Here is a 15673-nt window from a genome sequence, read left to right as displayed (position 1 = left end):
CGCCATTCTCCGGCCTCAGCCTCCCGAGTAGCTGGGACTACAGGCGCTGCCACCTCGCCCGGCTATTTTTTGTATTTCTTAGTAGAGACGAGGTTTCACCGTGTTAGCCAGGATGGTCTCGATCTCCTGACCTCGTGATCCGCCCATCTCGGCCTCCCAAAGTGCTGGGATTACAGGCTTGAGCCACCGCGCCCGGCCCTTTCCTCTTCTTTAAGCAAAGAATATAATCATACAACTTCTTCTTAGATTTATCGCTTAGAAAGTTAGTTTTTGTATGCTGGTATTCTAGGTTCTTCCAAGCAGTGCCTAGTTGCTTGTCTGCATTCTAAATGTTCCCAGTTAGTGATGTATTTTGACTAATTTAGATTCTTCATTTATTTGTAGGTTGGCTAAAGATATAATTAAATATGTTAGAATTATGTGTTTTTATTTAAAAGTTGAACATTAAAGGCTTTTCTGTTAATATAATTTATCAGAATAAAGAGGTCAACACCAAAGGTGATAACATGACTTTAACATATAAAATGGAAAATGTGGGTGGGTGTGGTGGCTCAGGCCTATAATCCCAGCACTTTGGGATGCTGAGGCAGGTGGATCACTGAGGTCAGGAGTTTGAGACCAGCCTGGCCAACAGGGGGAAACCCTGTCTCTACTAAAAATGCAAAAATTAGCCAGGTGTGGTGGCAGGAGCCTGTAATCCTAGCTGCTCAGGAGGCTGAGGCATGAGAATCACTTGAACCCGGGAGGCAGAGGTTGCAGCGAGCTGAGATCATGCCTCTGCACTCCAGCCTGGGCAACAGAGTGAGACTCGGTCTCAAAATAAATAAATAAATAAATAAAATAAAATAAATAAATAAAATGGAAAAAGTATTGCTTTTCAGGCTTTCATAGAGTATTCAGCATTGTTTAATATTAGGAAAATGTAAGAGATTTGACTTGGTTATGAACAAGTCATGTCACACCAACTTCATTTTTTCTTTGCCTGGGTTTTCTAAGAAGAGTGGTTGAGAGAAATGAAGTTGTTGCAGTGTAGTGGATCTTCATAAAGGCTTTAGACAAGCACCTTTCCTGACATCCTGGACCAATTATATGGGCTGAGGGCCAAATGGTTTGGAGGGTTTGCAGAACTGCCTGAAGGACTGTCCCAAAGGGTTATCAGTGAGGTATCGGCCCAGCAAGACCCTCCTATCATTGGAGCAAAACAAGCTAGTGCTGTGAATGAATATCTGGAAAGCAAGTTGATTTCATTTGTAGAAGGCACAAAGCTGGGAATCACAGATTTGTACAATGAGCTAAAGCTAATACCATGAGTTTTTGTAGGAATACACGAAAGATAAAAAATACCAACTACATTGGTAGAGATTACATAGTTTAGGAGAAGCAGGTGCGAAAAAAGACTTAGGTATCTTCCTCATTTATAAGCTCGTTGTTATGCATGGTGGCTCACGCCTGTAATCCCAAGTTCTGGGAGGCTGAGGCAGGAGGATCACTTGAGCGCAGGAGTTTGAGACCAGTTTGGGCAACATAGCGAAACCCATCCCTACAAAAATAAAAATAAAAATTAGCTGGGAATACATATGTAACAAACCTGCACATTATGCACATGTACTAGAACTCAAAGTATAAAAAAAAAAAAAAAAAAATCAGCTGGGCATAGTGACACATGCCTGTAATCCCAGCTACTCAGGAGGCTGAGGCAGGAGGATTGCTTGAGTCCAGGAGTTTGAGGCTCCAATGAGCTATGATTGAACCCCTGCACTGATCTTGGCTCACTCCATCCTCAGCCCTCCGGGCTCAAGTGGCCCTCACACCTCAGCCTCTTGAGTATTTGGGACCACAGGCACGCACCACCACACCTGGCTAATTTTTGTATATTTTGTAGAGACAGAGTTTCGATACTTTGCCCAGGCTGGTCTTGAACTCTTGAGTTCAACTAATCCACCCGCTTCAGCCTCCCAAAGAGCTGGAATTTTAGACATGAGCCACCCCGCCAGGACAAAAAGCAATTCTTAACTTAAAAAATTATGGGCTGGGTGTGGTGGCTCACGCCTGTATCCCAGCACTTTGGGAGGCTGAGGCGGGTGGATCACCTGAGGTCAGGAGTTTGAGACCAGCCTGGCTAATATGGTAAAACCCCATCTGTACTAAAAATACAAGAAATTAGCCATACTGTTACAGAATATGTCAATAGAGGAAAAAGTAGCCCCAAGGGCTGGTAGGTAACAAGCCCCAGGAGGACAACATTGGCCCAGTGTTGGGAGGAACTCTGAACCAGCCCAGAGAGTGAGGGTTTTGTCCCTGGAAAGTCAGCTGGTTGGCCAATTGGCACGGTCATTGTGGAGGGATGTATCAGATATGGGGCTGGTTAAGATAATGTCTGAAGTGCCTTGTAATTTTGACTTAGTTTTGTGATATTTACCTAATTTTGTTTATGTTTGTTTGTTTTCTTATTTCCTTGACTATTGCAGATTTTAGAAGCGCTTTTGCAGGTTTTGCATGTCCTCTTGGGGATGTGCCAGGCCTTGGAGATTCAAGACAAAGGTACAAGTATCCTTAACGTTTTTCTTAAAATGGTTTTGTGGTTACTCTTTCGCTTGCTTTTCTCCAGTCTTTTCTGTTGTTGGGTACCTAATGTATATGATGGGAGAAAACCTTCCTATTTTCGTTTGATTTGTTGTGTGTAAGTATCCTCAGAGGCCACGTGGGGTCATGCACATTGCTCTGCTATATAGATGCTGGGTCACCTTGGACAAGTAACTTCACCCTTATGGGCCCCAGTTTCTTCACTAGTAACATCTGTGGGTAGATTAGTTGACTTCCAAAGGTCATTTTTTCTGTATTGTAAGGCTACCGATATGCTTCTAAGAGGAATAAATGTATTAACTAGAGTCAAGGTACTTGATAATATGACCTAGCTATGTTATTGATTTGGATGTGCCATGAATAGATGAAGACCTTCCAAAGAGGGCAGCTGGGTGTGTTGAAGACATAGTCTGAAGTTATTAATGACAGGTTGAAGATATCACTGGCCAGCCCTTGGGGTTGACCTCATTATTGTGGCTTATTTTGAACCTTCACAGTTATTAGTGGGTGAATTGTGAAATCTTAGTCAATGTTACAAGTTAGTACTTACCGTATGACTACTTACCGTATGACTCTGTCAGGATACTTTCTCATATTGTAATGTTTTCACTTGATCTTCTAGAATACCTTTGCAAGTATGCTATCCCATGCCTGATAGGAATCTCGCGAGCATTTGGGCGTTACAGCAACATGGAAGAGTCTCTCCTCTCAAAGCTCTTTCCAAAAATCCCTCCTCATTCCCTCCGTGTCCCAGAAGAGCTTGAAGGTGTTCGAAGGCGTTCCTTTAATGACTTCCGCTCCATCCTCCCCAGCAATCTGCTGACTGTCTGTCAGGAGGGTACCCTGAAGAGGAAAACCAGCAGTGTGTCCAGCATCTCTCAGGTGGGCCTGGGCTACTGGGGAAAGAGCAGAGGAGAAAGACCCTGTTAAGCTCCCCTGCAAAGAAAATCCCTCTTCTTTGTAGTTGGAGTAAACTTAAGTAATGTGAAATGTTTCACTAGAATTCTCTTTAATACAGACTTGTCTTGTCCCTCTTAAGATGTTGGGGGAAAGGCTGATAGAGAGCCTGTATAAACTGGCCGTAAAAATATAAAACAGTAAGGTGTAAAAAGCCACAAAAGGCCTTTTAAAAAAAAAAAGCCTTCTTATCGCCGTTATGTTCCCATACTCTGAGCAGGACTTACTTTCTTATCCGTAAACACTGTGTTAAAAAAAAAAAAAAAACACTCCTTTAAAACATTAAAATATGGCCAAACATACAGACTCCTAGTTAAGCAAGCTCGCACTTAACTACTCTCCAATAAGTTAAAAATATACTGTTTAAACACACAAAAAAATTCATTTAAACTGCCACTACTGTAGATGACACATATGACACACTGCCTCCCTTTCACCGTTTCACCCTAAACATCTGCTTCTTAAATCTAAGTGATTGTACTCAATAAATAGTGTAAAAAACAAAACTCTAGGCCTTTGCAGCCTCTGATTTCCTCTGGCCCCCTGGCTGCCACCTTTATAAACTCTTAACTTGTCTCTTCTCATTCCTTTGTCGCCACCAAACTTCAAATACCCTATGGGTGGTGTTGAGGCTAGTCCCCAACATAAGATTTATAAGTGATTTCATAGTCATAAAGTATGTGTTTCATAGCAGTTGGGTGCCAAATTCTATTTTGCCTGGAAGACAGTTGGTGCCCTTAAGAAGTATATAATTGACTCATGGAGAAAAGGCAAAAACACAAAACACTGAGGACAATTGAACTCAGTAATCAAGTGTCAAATATACGGCTAAACACGAAGAATTTAGTGATATAGTATGTAATAGAGAATGCTGTAGCTGTGTTGGGCTTTAGGAAGGAAATGAGCTTCAACCAGGACTTGAAGTCTAAGACAAATCTGACAGAGGTCTCACTGGTCTTTTCTGATCTGTAACTGTGGTTGTGTGTTTCAGGTCAGCCCTGAACGTGGCATGCCCCCTCCCAGTTCCCCTGGAGGATCCGCCTTTCACTACTTTGAAGGTGGGCTTTACCTCTCTCAAGAATGTTGACCTAGTACTTGGAGAATAGGCTCACAGTGACTTCTCGTGATATTAAAGATGCTGATACTAACTCTGTTGTCATGGATGGACCTAGAGTGCCAAGCTTTTAGAAAGCATTTATTTTTTCTTTTCATTTAAGTTTTCTAGAATTTAATTTTCAAATATTTTATATAGAGAGAAAAGTACAGAAAATAGCTTACCCCTATATACCTGCCATCAGAATTTTTGCACTTTAACCTGTAAAAGTTCCTTTTCAGGTGGAAGTGCTAATGGTGGATATTTCTTTTCTTTTTCCAAGATGGTGTCTGGCTCTGTTGTCCACGCTGGAGTGCAATGGCATAATCTCGGCTCACTGCAGGCCCTGCCTCCTGGGTTCAAGCAATTCTTTTGCCTCAGCCTCCCAAGTAGCTGGGACTATAGGCACACACCACCATGCTCAGCTAATTTTTGTATTTTTAGTAGAGACAGGGTTTCACCATGTTGGCCAGGCTGGTCTCGAACTCCTTACCTCAAGTGATCCACCCATTTCGGCCTTCCAGAGTGCTAGGATTACATGCATGAGCCACCACACCTGGCCGGACATTTTTTTTTAAATGACATTAAGTATGTAGATAATATTTTTTTTTTTTTTTTTTTTTTTTTTGAGACGGAGTCTCGCTCTGTCGCCCAGGCTGGGGTGCAGTGGCCAGATCTCGACTCACTGCAAGCTCCGCCTCCCGGGTTCACGCCATTCTCCTGCCTCAGCCTCCCGAGTAGCTGGGACTACAGGCGCCCGCCACCTCGCCCAGCTAGTTTTTTTGTATTTTTTAGTAGAGACGGGGTTTCACCGTGTTAGCCAGGATGGTCTCGATCTCCTGACCTCGTGATCCGCCCGTCTCGGCCTCCCAAAGTGCTGGGATTACAGGCGTGAGCCACCGCGCCCGGCCTGTATGTAGATAATATTAAAGAATGTAGTAATACTACTATTACTACCTTTTTTTTTTTTTTTTTTTTTTTTTTTGAGACAGAGTCTCACTCTGCCTCCTTAGCTGGAGTGCAGTGGCACCATCACGGCTCACCACAGCTTCAACCTCCTGGACTCAAGTGATCCTCCCACCTCAGCCTCCCAAGTAGCTAAGACTATAGGCACCTTCCACAATGCCCACTAACTTGTGCGTTTTTTGTAGAGATGGGGTTTTGTCATGTTGCCCAGGCTGGTCCAGAACTCCTGGGCTCAAGCCTGCCTCAGTCTCTCAAAGTGCTAGGATTACAGGTGTGAGCCACCACACCCAGCCTATTACTACTTTTTATAGAGCTCTGCTGTTCACAAAGTACTTTTACATAATTTACTAAATTGGATTCATGTGACTACCCTGTGCCATGTCAGACACATGTTAAAATTACTTCTACCTCATCCTTGATGGAAGTAAGACCCAGATTAAGGGATAGGAAATGGGGAAGGCAGAATTCCATGCTTCAGTATAGTCTCTCCATTTTTGAATGATGCTATTTCTTAAAAGAGCATGTCTCAAGACAATTCTGAGAGATGTGAAGGGAATTTTGAAGGAAAAAGGGAATATCTGGGCTTAGATAAATGTAGGAAGCTTTCCATCTCTTAGATCTGTGAGAATGTAACAGATTACATTCTATATATATGTTAGAATATATGGGCTAATTTCAGCCTCTCAGAATCGTACCTCTTAGAGACAACTCCTTGTTTAAGTGTAGAATGTATTCCTCCAGGCTCTGAAAATCTCACTGCCACCTGTTTGCCTTTGGGGCATTTTAGGATGGCCATGATCATGTACTCTCTTTTTTTTTTTTTTTTTTTTTTGAGGCGGAGTCTCGCTCTGTAGCCCAGGCTGGAGTGCAGTGAGGCAATCTCGGCTCACTGCAAGCTCTGCCTCCGGGGTTCCCGCCATTCTCCTGCTTCAGCCTCCTGAGTAGCTGGGACTACAGGCGCCCGCCACCGCGCCCGGCTAATTTTTTGTATTTTTAGTAGAGACGGGGTTTCACCGTGGTCTCGATCTCCTGACCTTGTGATCCACCCACTTCGGCCTCCCAAAGTGCTGGGATTACAGGCGTGAGCCACCGCTCCTGGCCGCCATGATGTACTCTTGGAGGCTTCCCTTTTCCTGGTAAACAGCTCATTGTCCACCCTCTGTGGTGAGGGCTCCTCTCCTTGACAGCTGCCCCAGTTTGAGCACATCCAGTAAGTGGCAGATAGGAGCACAGTGGTGTGGCTGACTGTGAGATCCCCACACATCTCTCCATCAGACCTGGCTCTGCCCACTTTGCCTGTGATGATGACCAGGCAAGCGAGCCCTGCTCTCTGAAGCGCCTCACTGTAGGACAGACAACAGCAGACCCTGTGCCTCCCGAGTTTCCTCTCGGACTTCCTGTTTTGCTTGGACTTTTTTTTTTTTTGAGTTGGGGTCCTGCTCTGACACCCAGGCTGGAGTGTAGGGGTGCAGTCATAGCGATCCTCTGGCCTTGGCCTTTCAAGTAGCTGGGATTTGAGGTATGTAACACCACATACTCAGACTTTTCTTACAGCTGGTCCTTCTGTCTCTCTTCCCAGGCCCTCTTCCAAACTGCTGTAAGAATTTCGTTTTTAAGAATTATTTTTACGCCAGGAGAGGTGGCTCACGCCTGTAATTCCAGCACTTTGGGAGGCCCAGGTGGGAGGATTGCTTGAGCCTAGGAGTTTGAGACCAGCCTGGGTAACATAGTGAGACCCTTAAAAAAATAAATAAAATAAAAAATAAATAATAATTTTTTTTTTTTTTTTTTGATTTGAGATGGAGTGTCCCTCTGTCTCCCAGGCTGGAGTGCAGTGGCGTGATCTTGGCTCACTGCAAGCTCTGTCTCCCAGGTTTTATGTCATTCCCTTGCCTCAGCCTCCCAAGTAGCTGGGACTATAGGCATGCACCACCTACACCTGGCTAATTTTTTTGTATTTTTAGTAGAGATGGGGTTTCACCATGTTAGCCAGGATGGTCTCCATCTCCTGACCTCATGATCCGCCCGCCTCAGCCCCCAAAGTGCTGGGATTACAGGCTTGAGCCACCGCGCCCAGCAATAAGAATTATTTTTAATAGCACAAATTTGATCACTTATTTTCCTGCTTAAAAACTTTCAGGCTGGGCACAGTGGCTAATGCCTGTAATCCCAGCACTTTCAGACAGGCGGATCACTTGAGGCTAGGAGTTCGAGACCAGCCTGACCAACATGGTGAAACCCCATCTCTACTAAAAATAGAAAAATTAGCCGGGCGCGGTGGCACACACCTATAATCCCAGCTGCTCGGGAGACAGCCTTGAGAATCGCTTGAACCTGGAAGACGCAGGTTGCAGTGAGCCGACATCATGACACTGCACTCCAGCCTGGGCAACAGAGTGAGACTCTTGTCTCACAGGAAAAAAAACAAAAACAAAAGTAGTTTCAGTGACACCCCCTGCATAAATCCCAAATGTTAAGTCCCTAGTTCCTGCAGCCCCTGTCTTTTGCCATCATCTGTGCCCTCTGTGGGGTTCAGCCACATAGGACTTAGCCCTTATTTCATGGTGTCTTTCTGAGAAATGCCCGATAATCACAACCTTCCCTTCTTCCTTATCTACCCTTTTTAATCCGGCTGTTTTCTCCCTCCCTTCTTTCCTCACTTGTTCCCTTTTTCAGTGGCCATTTCTTATGTTGGCCTCTTGGCGTCTCAGCTCCCAGTGGTATTGTTGCCCATCCTTTCTGCTGTAAGTTGCTGATTTGCGTCCATCTTTAGACAGATTGGCAGTGCGCTGCCAGCTATTAGACACCAGCTTTGACACAACTGGGGCTAAACTCAACTCTTTGAGTCTGTTCTCTAGTGCTTGAAAAAGTCATAAAATTTAGTATTCACTTCTTTATGAATTGATATTGTCTGTCTTATGAAAATGTTACAAATTCATCTATTTTTCAATCATAGTTTTTTTTTTTTTTTGAGACGGAGTCTTGCTCTGTCACCCAGGCTGGAGTGCAGTGGCCGGATCTCAGCTCACTGCAAGCTCCGCCTCCCGGGTTTACGCCATTCTCCTGCCTCAGCCTCCCGAGTAGCTGGGACTACAGGCGCCCATCACCTCGCCTGGCTAGTTTTTTGTATTTTTTTAAGTAGAGACGGGGTTTCACCGGGTTAGCCAGGATGGTCTCGATCTCCTGACCTCGTGATCCTCCCGTCTCGGCCTCCCAAAGTGCTGGGATTACAGGCTTGAGCCACCGCGCCCAGCACAATCATAGTTTTTTTTGAGATGGTGTCACCCTCTGTCACCAAGCTGGAGTGCAGTGGTGCGATCTCGGCTCACTGCAACCTCTGCCTCCCAGATTTAAGCGATCCTCCTTCCTCAGCCTCCCGAGTAGCTGGGATTATAAGCATGTGCCACCACACCCAGCTAATTTTTGTATTTTTAGTAGGGACGGCATTTCACTATGTTGGCCAGGATGGTCTTGATCTCTTGACCTTGTGATCTGCCCACCTCGGCCTCCCAAAGTGCTGGGATTACAGGCATGAGTCACCGTGCCCAGCCTCATAGTTTTCTATTATAGTTTTTAAATAATTGATTTTCAAACAATTATATGCTTTTGGGTTCCTATTTATTATATTTTTATTTTAATTAAAAAAAATTTGTTTATAGGCCGGGCGCGGTGGCTCAAGCCTGTAATCCCAGCACTTTGGGAGGCCGAGACGGGCGGATCACAAGGTCACGAGATCGAGACCATCCTGGCTAACACAGTGAAACCCCGTCTCTACTAAAAATACAAAAACTTAGCCGGGCGAGGTGGCGGGCGCCTGTAGTCCCAGCTACTCGGGAGGCTGAGGCAGGAGAATGGCGTGAACCCGGGAGGCGGAGCCTGCAGTGAGCTGAGATCCGGCCACTGCACTCCAGCCTGGGTGACAGAGCGAGACTCCGTCTCAAAAAAAAAAAAAAAAAAAAAAAAGATTTGTTTATATAGAGACAGGGTCTTGTCATGTTGCCCAGGCTGGTCTTAAACTCCTGAGCTGAGGCGATCTTCCCACCTCAGCCTCCCAAAGTGCTGGGATTACATGTGTGAGCCACTGCATTGGGCCTGGGTTCATATTTATTAAACGTCAAATGACTGAATGACTTTATTTTTGTTGATTTTTTTCCTTCTATTTTTTTATTGTGGTAAAATACACATAACATAAAATTTGCTAACTCATTTTTTTTTTTTTCAAAGACAGGATTTTACTCTGTTACCCAGACTGGAGTGCGGTGACAAATTCATAGCTCCACTGTAGTCTCAACCTCCCAGGCTCAAGCAGCCCTCCTGCCCCAGCTTCCTGAGTAGCTGGGACTATAGGCGCACACTGCCATATCCGGCTAATTTTCGTTTTTTTTGTAGAGACAGGATTCCTCTATATTGCCCAGGCTGGTCCTGAGTTCCTGGACTCAAGCAATCCTCCCACCTCAGCCTTTGAAAGTTCTGGGATTACAGGCATGAGCCGCCATGCTTGGCCTTAATTATTTTTAAATGTATAGTTCAGTGGTATTGAATACATTTATAATATTGTGCAACTATCACCACAATTCATCTCAAAAACTCTTTTCATCTTATGAAACTGAAACTATACATTAAACAATAATTCCTGATTTCCCCTCCCTCCAGTTCCTGACAGCTACCGTTCCTTTTCTTTTCTTTTTTTTTTTTTTTGAGACAGAGTCTCGCTCTGTCGCCCAGGCTGGAGCGCAGTGGCCGGATCTCAGCTCACTGCAAGCTCCGCCTCCTGGGTTTACGCCATTCTCCTGCCTCAGCCTCCTGTGTAGCTGGGACTACAGGCACCCGCCACCTTGCCTGGCTAGTTTTTGTATTTTTTTAGTAGAGACGGGATTTCACCGTGTTCGCCAGGATGGTCTCGATCTCCTGACCTCGTGATCCGCCCGTCTCAGCCTCCCAAAGTGCTGGGATTACAGGCTTGAGCCACCGCGCCCGGCCGGCAGCTACCGTTCTATGTATGATTTGGGTTCCTCAAATAAGTGGGATCGTACAGTATTTGTCTTTTAGTGACAGGTGTATTTCACTTATTTGCTCTGATTTTGAAAGTTCTAGTAGTGTGCATTTTTTATTCTAATTTTGGTGGGAAAATATCTCAGGCCCTGTAGACCTCAAGCTTTCATATCTCTTCACCTTTAAAAAGGTATAATTTGGCTGGGCATGGTGGCTCACGCTTGTAATCCCAGCACTTTGGGAGGCTGAGACAGGTGGATCACTTGGGGTCAGGAGTTCAAGACCAGCCTGGTCAACATGGCGAAACGCTGTCTCTACTAAAAATACAAAAATTACCTGGGTGTGGTGATGGGCATCTGTTATTCCAGCTATTCGGAAGGCTGAGGCAGGAGAATTGCTTGAACCTGGGAGGCAGAGGTTGCAGTGAGCTGAGATCGCACTACTGCACTCCAGCCTGGGCAACAGAGCAAGACTCTTGTCTCAAAAAAAATAAAAATAAAAATAAAAAAGGTATAATTATTTTTTCACTTCCCACATATTAAGTTATATCGTCTAAGATGGAAATATTAGGACCATCATATCTGAGTCTTTGACCTGAAAGACACAGGTGAGGGGCATCAATCCCCAAGGATTTGCAATCTACCCTTTAGTTGTTAATTTTAAAACATGCAGAGAATTGGGATATAAACAAAAGCAAAATCTGCACCTTTGTTGGTTATTAGAGGAGTCAGCTTGAGGAAGTACCCTAGTTGCCTGTGACCATGGCTGAGTTTCCAGCTTTATCTCCCACCAGCCTCCTGCTTGCCCGATGGGACTGCCCTAGAGCCTGAGTACTACTTTTCAACCATCAGCTCCAGTTTCTCCGTCTCTCCCCTTTTCAACGGCGTCACATATAAGGAGTTTAACATTCCATTGGAAATGCTTCGGGAACTCTTAAACTTGGTAAGCAAAGAACTGATGGATGAACAGACTATGGATATGTCAGTAAAATTGCTAGTGGTGAAAGCTTGTATTTTTAAAAGAAAAACTCAGAGTACCAGTATTTCAAAGTATCATTTAATAGTCATAAACTTGCAGATTAATGAAGGAAGTAGAGTAACATTCATGGAATCATTGTGCACTAGTTTCTCATTTAATCCTTGAGCAACCATGCTGGGGAGGCACCCATGCATCCCCATTCAGAGGTCAGGAAATCGGTACCAAACACATCATGGATATGTAGGCCAGCAGCTGGGCTGCATCCAGTCCAGGGATTCTGACTCCAAGCCCAGTGCTTTTCCTGGGCTTGACTCCCTCTAAGGGGTGGCTCTTTGGGTTAATACAAAACCTGACTTTTTCATATTTGTGTACCTTTGGATGACCTTTAGGGTGATACCAGAGAAAACACCAGTGCCATTGTTCGAATCCTTAAACGGCCAGAGCTTTGGTCAGATTCAGGGACCTCGGTTGGATGCATGGCTCATGCCTATAATCCCAACTTTGGGAGGCCAAAGCAGGCAGATCACTTGAGGTCAGGAGTTAGAAGACTAGCCTGGCTGACATGGTGAAGTCTCATCTCTACTAGAAAACACAAAACTTTATCTGCACATGGTGATGGATCCCTGTAATTCCAGCTACTCAGGAGGCAGAGTTAGGAGGATCGCTTGAACTTTGGAGGTGGAGGTTGCATGAGCTGAGATTGCACCACTGCACTCCAGCCTGGGCAACAGAGTGAGACTCCATCCCCCCAAAAATTGAAAAATAAAGATCCAGGGGCCCTGAAGTTGTTACAATCAAGCTAGGATGGTTCAAGACAGATTTGAATGGGTATGGGTGATGATGTCATCAAGGCCAGACTCTCAAGTTTGAACTTGCTGGTCAGGAGTTAGAAGACTAGCCTGGCCAATATGAGAACAATGAGGACAATTTGGATAGCATGGAGCAAGTGCTGAAGAGTGTCCACCTCCCTGCTATGTGGAGTGTGAATAGAAATCCCTCAGAGAATGGCTTTAGGCTGAAGATGTAAGAAGACATTACAACATAGGTAATAATTAATGAGGATGGAGCCATAATGAATTACTAAATAGGCTAGGATGTTTTTGAAGTTGCTGTCAAGAAGGAAAACTGTCCCCAAACTGCTTCTCAGTGTCAGTGCCCCAGACAGAATAGTGGCCTGGTAGAGCCATGACCTTCACAGATGACTGTTCCCAGTACCATGTCAGAAATTCTAACTGAAGACTGACTGTTTCACATCCTTTCTTGGGGTATTATTTTTTGCAGTATATTTTAACTTTTTTCAAGTTTAGGTTTTCTTTATTTTTGATATGGAGTCTCGCCCTGTCGCCTAGGCTGGAGTGCAGTGGCACGATCTTGGCTCACTGCAAGCTCCACCTCCTGGGTTTATGCCATTCTCCTGCCTCAGCCTCCCGAGTAGCTGAGACTCCAGGCACCTGCCACCATGCCCGGCTAATTTTTTGTATTTTTAGTAGAGACGGGGTTTCACCGTGTTAGCTAGGATGGTCTCGATTTCCTGACCTCATGATCCGCCCACCTTGGCCTCCCAAAGTGCTGGGATTACAGGCGTGAGCCACCACGCCCAGCCTAGGTTTTCTTTTAGGTGGTTTTTCATTTCTTTTCCTAGCATGTTTATCATTATCTGTACAGTTTGGAAATGACCTTCATCAAATACTACAGTTGTGGATGTGGGCAATTTTTTTTTTCTTTTTTTTTTGGTGTTTCTGCAGTTGACAGAACAGTTCATTCCTATACTAAATGCTGTACAGAGAACAGGTGAAAATAATTGCTTCTATTGAAAATTTAAAATGTGAGCTCTAGTTTGAGTACCTAAGGGGTTGTAGAAGAGCCAGTGTACCTCGCCCAGGGAGGAGGGAGGTGCCATCAGCTCTAAGGACTGGCTGTGAGGGTGTCCTTGATGTCTGGGAGGGGATTGCAGGAGGATGTCACTCAAATGTGCTTGTTAACCATGAGTGGGTGAAATGGCAGCAAGGCCTGAGGTCTGCACATCCTGGAAACGGAAACCTCATATCAACAAATTTGAGGGAGTTTGGCTTTTTTCCTTTGTTTTTATGTCATTGCTATCTAAGGTAGGAAAGCAGTCCCAAGTAACTTCAGAATTAAAGGCATTTTGTGCGTATAGTTTAATACATAGCCATAATTTGTATTTAATGGCCTTTATCTGCATCACATTTTTCACCATGTGAGTTTGTCACGGGTTTTTGGTAGAAGGAGCTAGCATTTCTGTCTCTGTGTATGTCAGTTGCTTCATGAGGTTCTGTTTCCTTGGTAGGTGAAGAAGATCGTTGAGGAGCCTGTTCTCAAATCCTTGGATGCCATTGTAGCCAGTGTGATGGAGGTATGTCGCTTCTGAGGGCATTACCATGAAATCAGCCTGACTTAAACATGTGCGTAGAGAAAGCAGGAAGAGTTTGAGCAGGGGCTAGAGTGGAAGGGGTTTTGCAGTGTTTTCACTTCCCTTGTTTATGTGGTAACAATCCACCTGCCACTGAGGGCTTGGTCTGTGCTGGGTACTGTTGCATGCTCTTTTAAAATCATCACCTCTTGGTGCCTCTGACTGGCAGCCAACGTCTCCATTTCACAGATGGAAGATAGAGTTTCAGGGAGAACTCACTAACGTGCCCACATCACGTAGTTATTGTGGGAGCTGGGAGTCTGGCCTGGGTCTCTCCTACTCTTTTATCTTCGTCGCTCCTTTGGTGCTTACAAAGCTGCTCCTCTGGGCTCAGCTGCATTTTCTAGGCATGTGCAAGCCCTGGTTTTTAAGGGTAAGGAGTGTGTAACTAGGTAACTTTTTTTTTTTTTTTTTTTTTTTGAGACGGATGGTCTCGCTCTGTTGCCCAGGCTGGAGTGCAGTGGCGTGACCTTGGCTCACTGCAAGCTCCACCTGCCGGGTTCACGCCATTCTCCTGCCTCAGCCTCCCAAGTAGCTGGGACTACAGGTGCCCGCCACCACTCCCAGCTAAATTTTTTTGTATTTTTTAGTAGAGATTGGTTTTACCATGTTATCCAGAATGGTCTTGGTCTCCTGACCTCATGATCCGCCCACCTCTGCCTCCCAGGGTGCTGGGATTACAGTTGTGAGCCACCATGCCTGGCTGGAACTTTTGTCTTTAATGTATTTGGAACCAAGGCCTACAGCATTACTTATGAAATCATTACATTGTTGCTGAGAGGTCTCAGAATCTCAGGGAACATTTGGGTTAGGACCCTCTTGAGGGTTAAGATACAGACAGGTTGTCATTTGCCAGGCTAATTATTACCATTGGTATGTCCTGGACCCAGATTCCTTGTTTAAGCCTGGTGTTCCTTCTCTTACCTGATTATAAGACGCACAGTGCCTGATACCACTGTACCTGGGGCTCAGGTATGAAGCAGGGAAGGAACTACCAGGGCCCTTCATGTGCTGTAGACCATGTCTTCCTGCTTCGCACCCCTGCCAGCAAGCTGTCGCAGATGTGAGATGGATGTGCTGGCTGTGGTTTGGTCTGGGTTGGTTCTTGATTAAGTAACAGAGTTCTTGTTAACTCCCCAAGTTGCATCTGGGCAGTTCCTACCTTGTCTTCAACTCTTTTGCAGGTTGTCGTTCTGCCCATTGGCCTGAGCTTTAGCTCTCTCACTCGCTCACTGTAGACTGAACTTGTGGTCTCAGAGGCCTTTTGTTTTCCATCATCAGTGTGTGATCGTTTGTGATTGAGGAAAGATTAGGAGGACCAGGGCGAGAGCTGGGCTGGGCAGTTAGACAACTGGAGACTTATTGGGCCTGCACTTCTCCTCTGAGACCCTCCTCCTCATTGAACCAGGGCAGTTTCTGGTATTTTTTGTTTTGTAATTTGTACTTTAGCATAAACATCCATTTGAAGAAATGGTTTCATAGCTTAAAAAAACAGTTTCTTGTAATCTTGACCTAGAGTCTGCAATATACTAATCATTATCCATAACCAGTGTAATAATCACTACCAATTATTACATGCTTATTATGTGCCAGAACTTTACTCACTCACTCCTTGAATCTCACAGCAATCCCCAGTTTACACATGGGGAAACGGAGTCTTGGCTAAGGAACTT

At 44.9% G+C, this 15673-nt stretch overlaps 1 protein-coding gene across 5 annotated transcripts in view; it reads left to right on the top strand.

Annotated features, from left to right (window-relative positions):
• The window catches only part of PI4KA (phosphatidylinositol 4-kinase alpha), a 147587-nt gene that overhangs the window by 28896 nt on the left and 103018 nt on the right, over positions 1 to 15673 (top strand). For all 5 annotated transcript variants that reach the window (XR_012418971.1, XM_015457398.3, XM_015457397.3 and 2 more), the window contains exons 5-9: positions 2469 to 2541; positions 3206 to 3465; positions 4532 to 4598; positions 11385 to 11533; positions 13878 to 13943. Coding sequence is in view for 4 of the 5 variants with exons in the window: in XM_015457398.3 (XP_015312884.3) it covers positions 2469 to 2541; positions 3206 to 3465; positions 4532 to 4598; positions 11385 to 11533; positions 13878 to 13943 (615 nt within the window). In the remaining variant the exon portion in view is untranslated. The remainder of the gene's footprint in view (positions 1 to 2468; positions 2542 to 3205; positions 3466 to 4531; positions 4599 to 11384; positions 11534 to 13877; positions 13944 to 15673) is intronic.

This window comes from Macaca fascicularis, chromosome 10 (genome assembly GCF_037993035.2).
Source record: "Macaca fascicularis isolate 582-1 chromosome 10, T2T-MFA8v1.1".
NCBI classification, from domain to species: domain Eukaryota; kingdom Metazoa; phylum Chordata; class Mammalia; order Primates; family Cercopithecidae; genus Macaca; species Macaca fascicularis.
The sequence above is the reverse complement of the archived record's forward strand: the minus strand, read 5'-3'. Positions and strand labels throughout refer to the sequence as shown.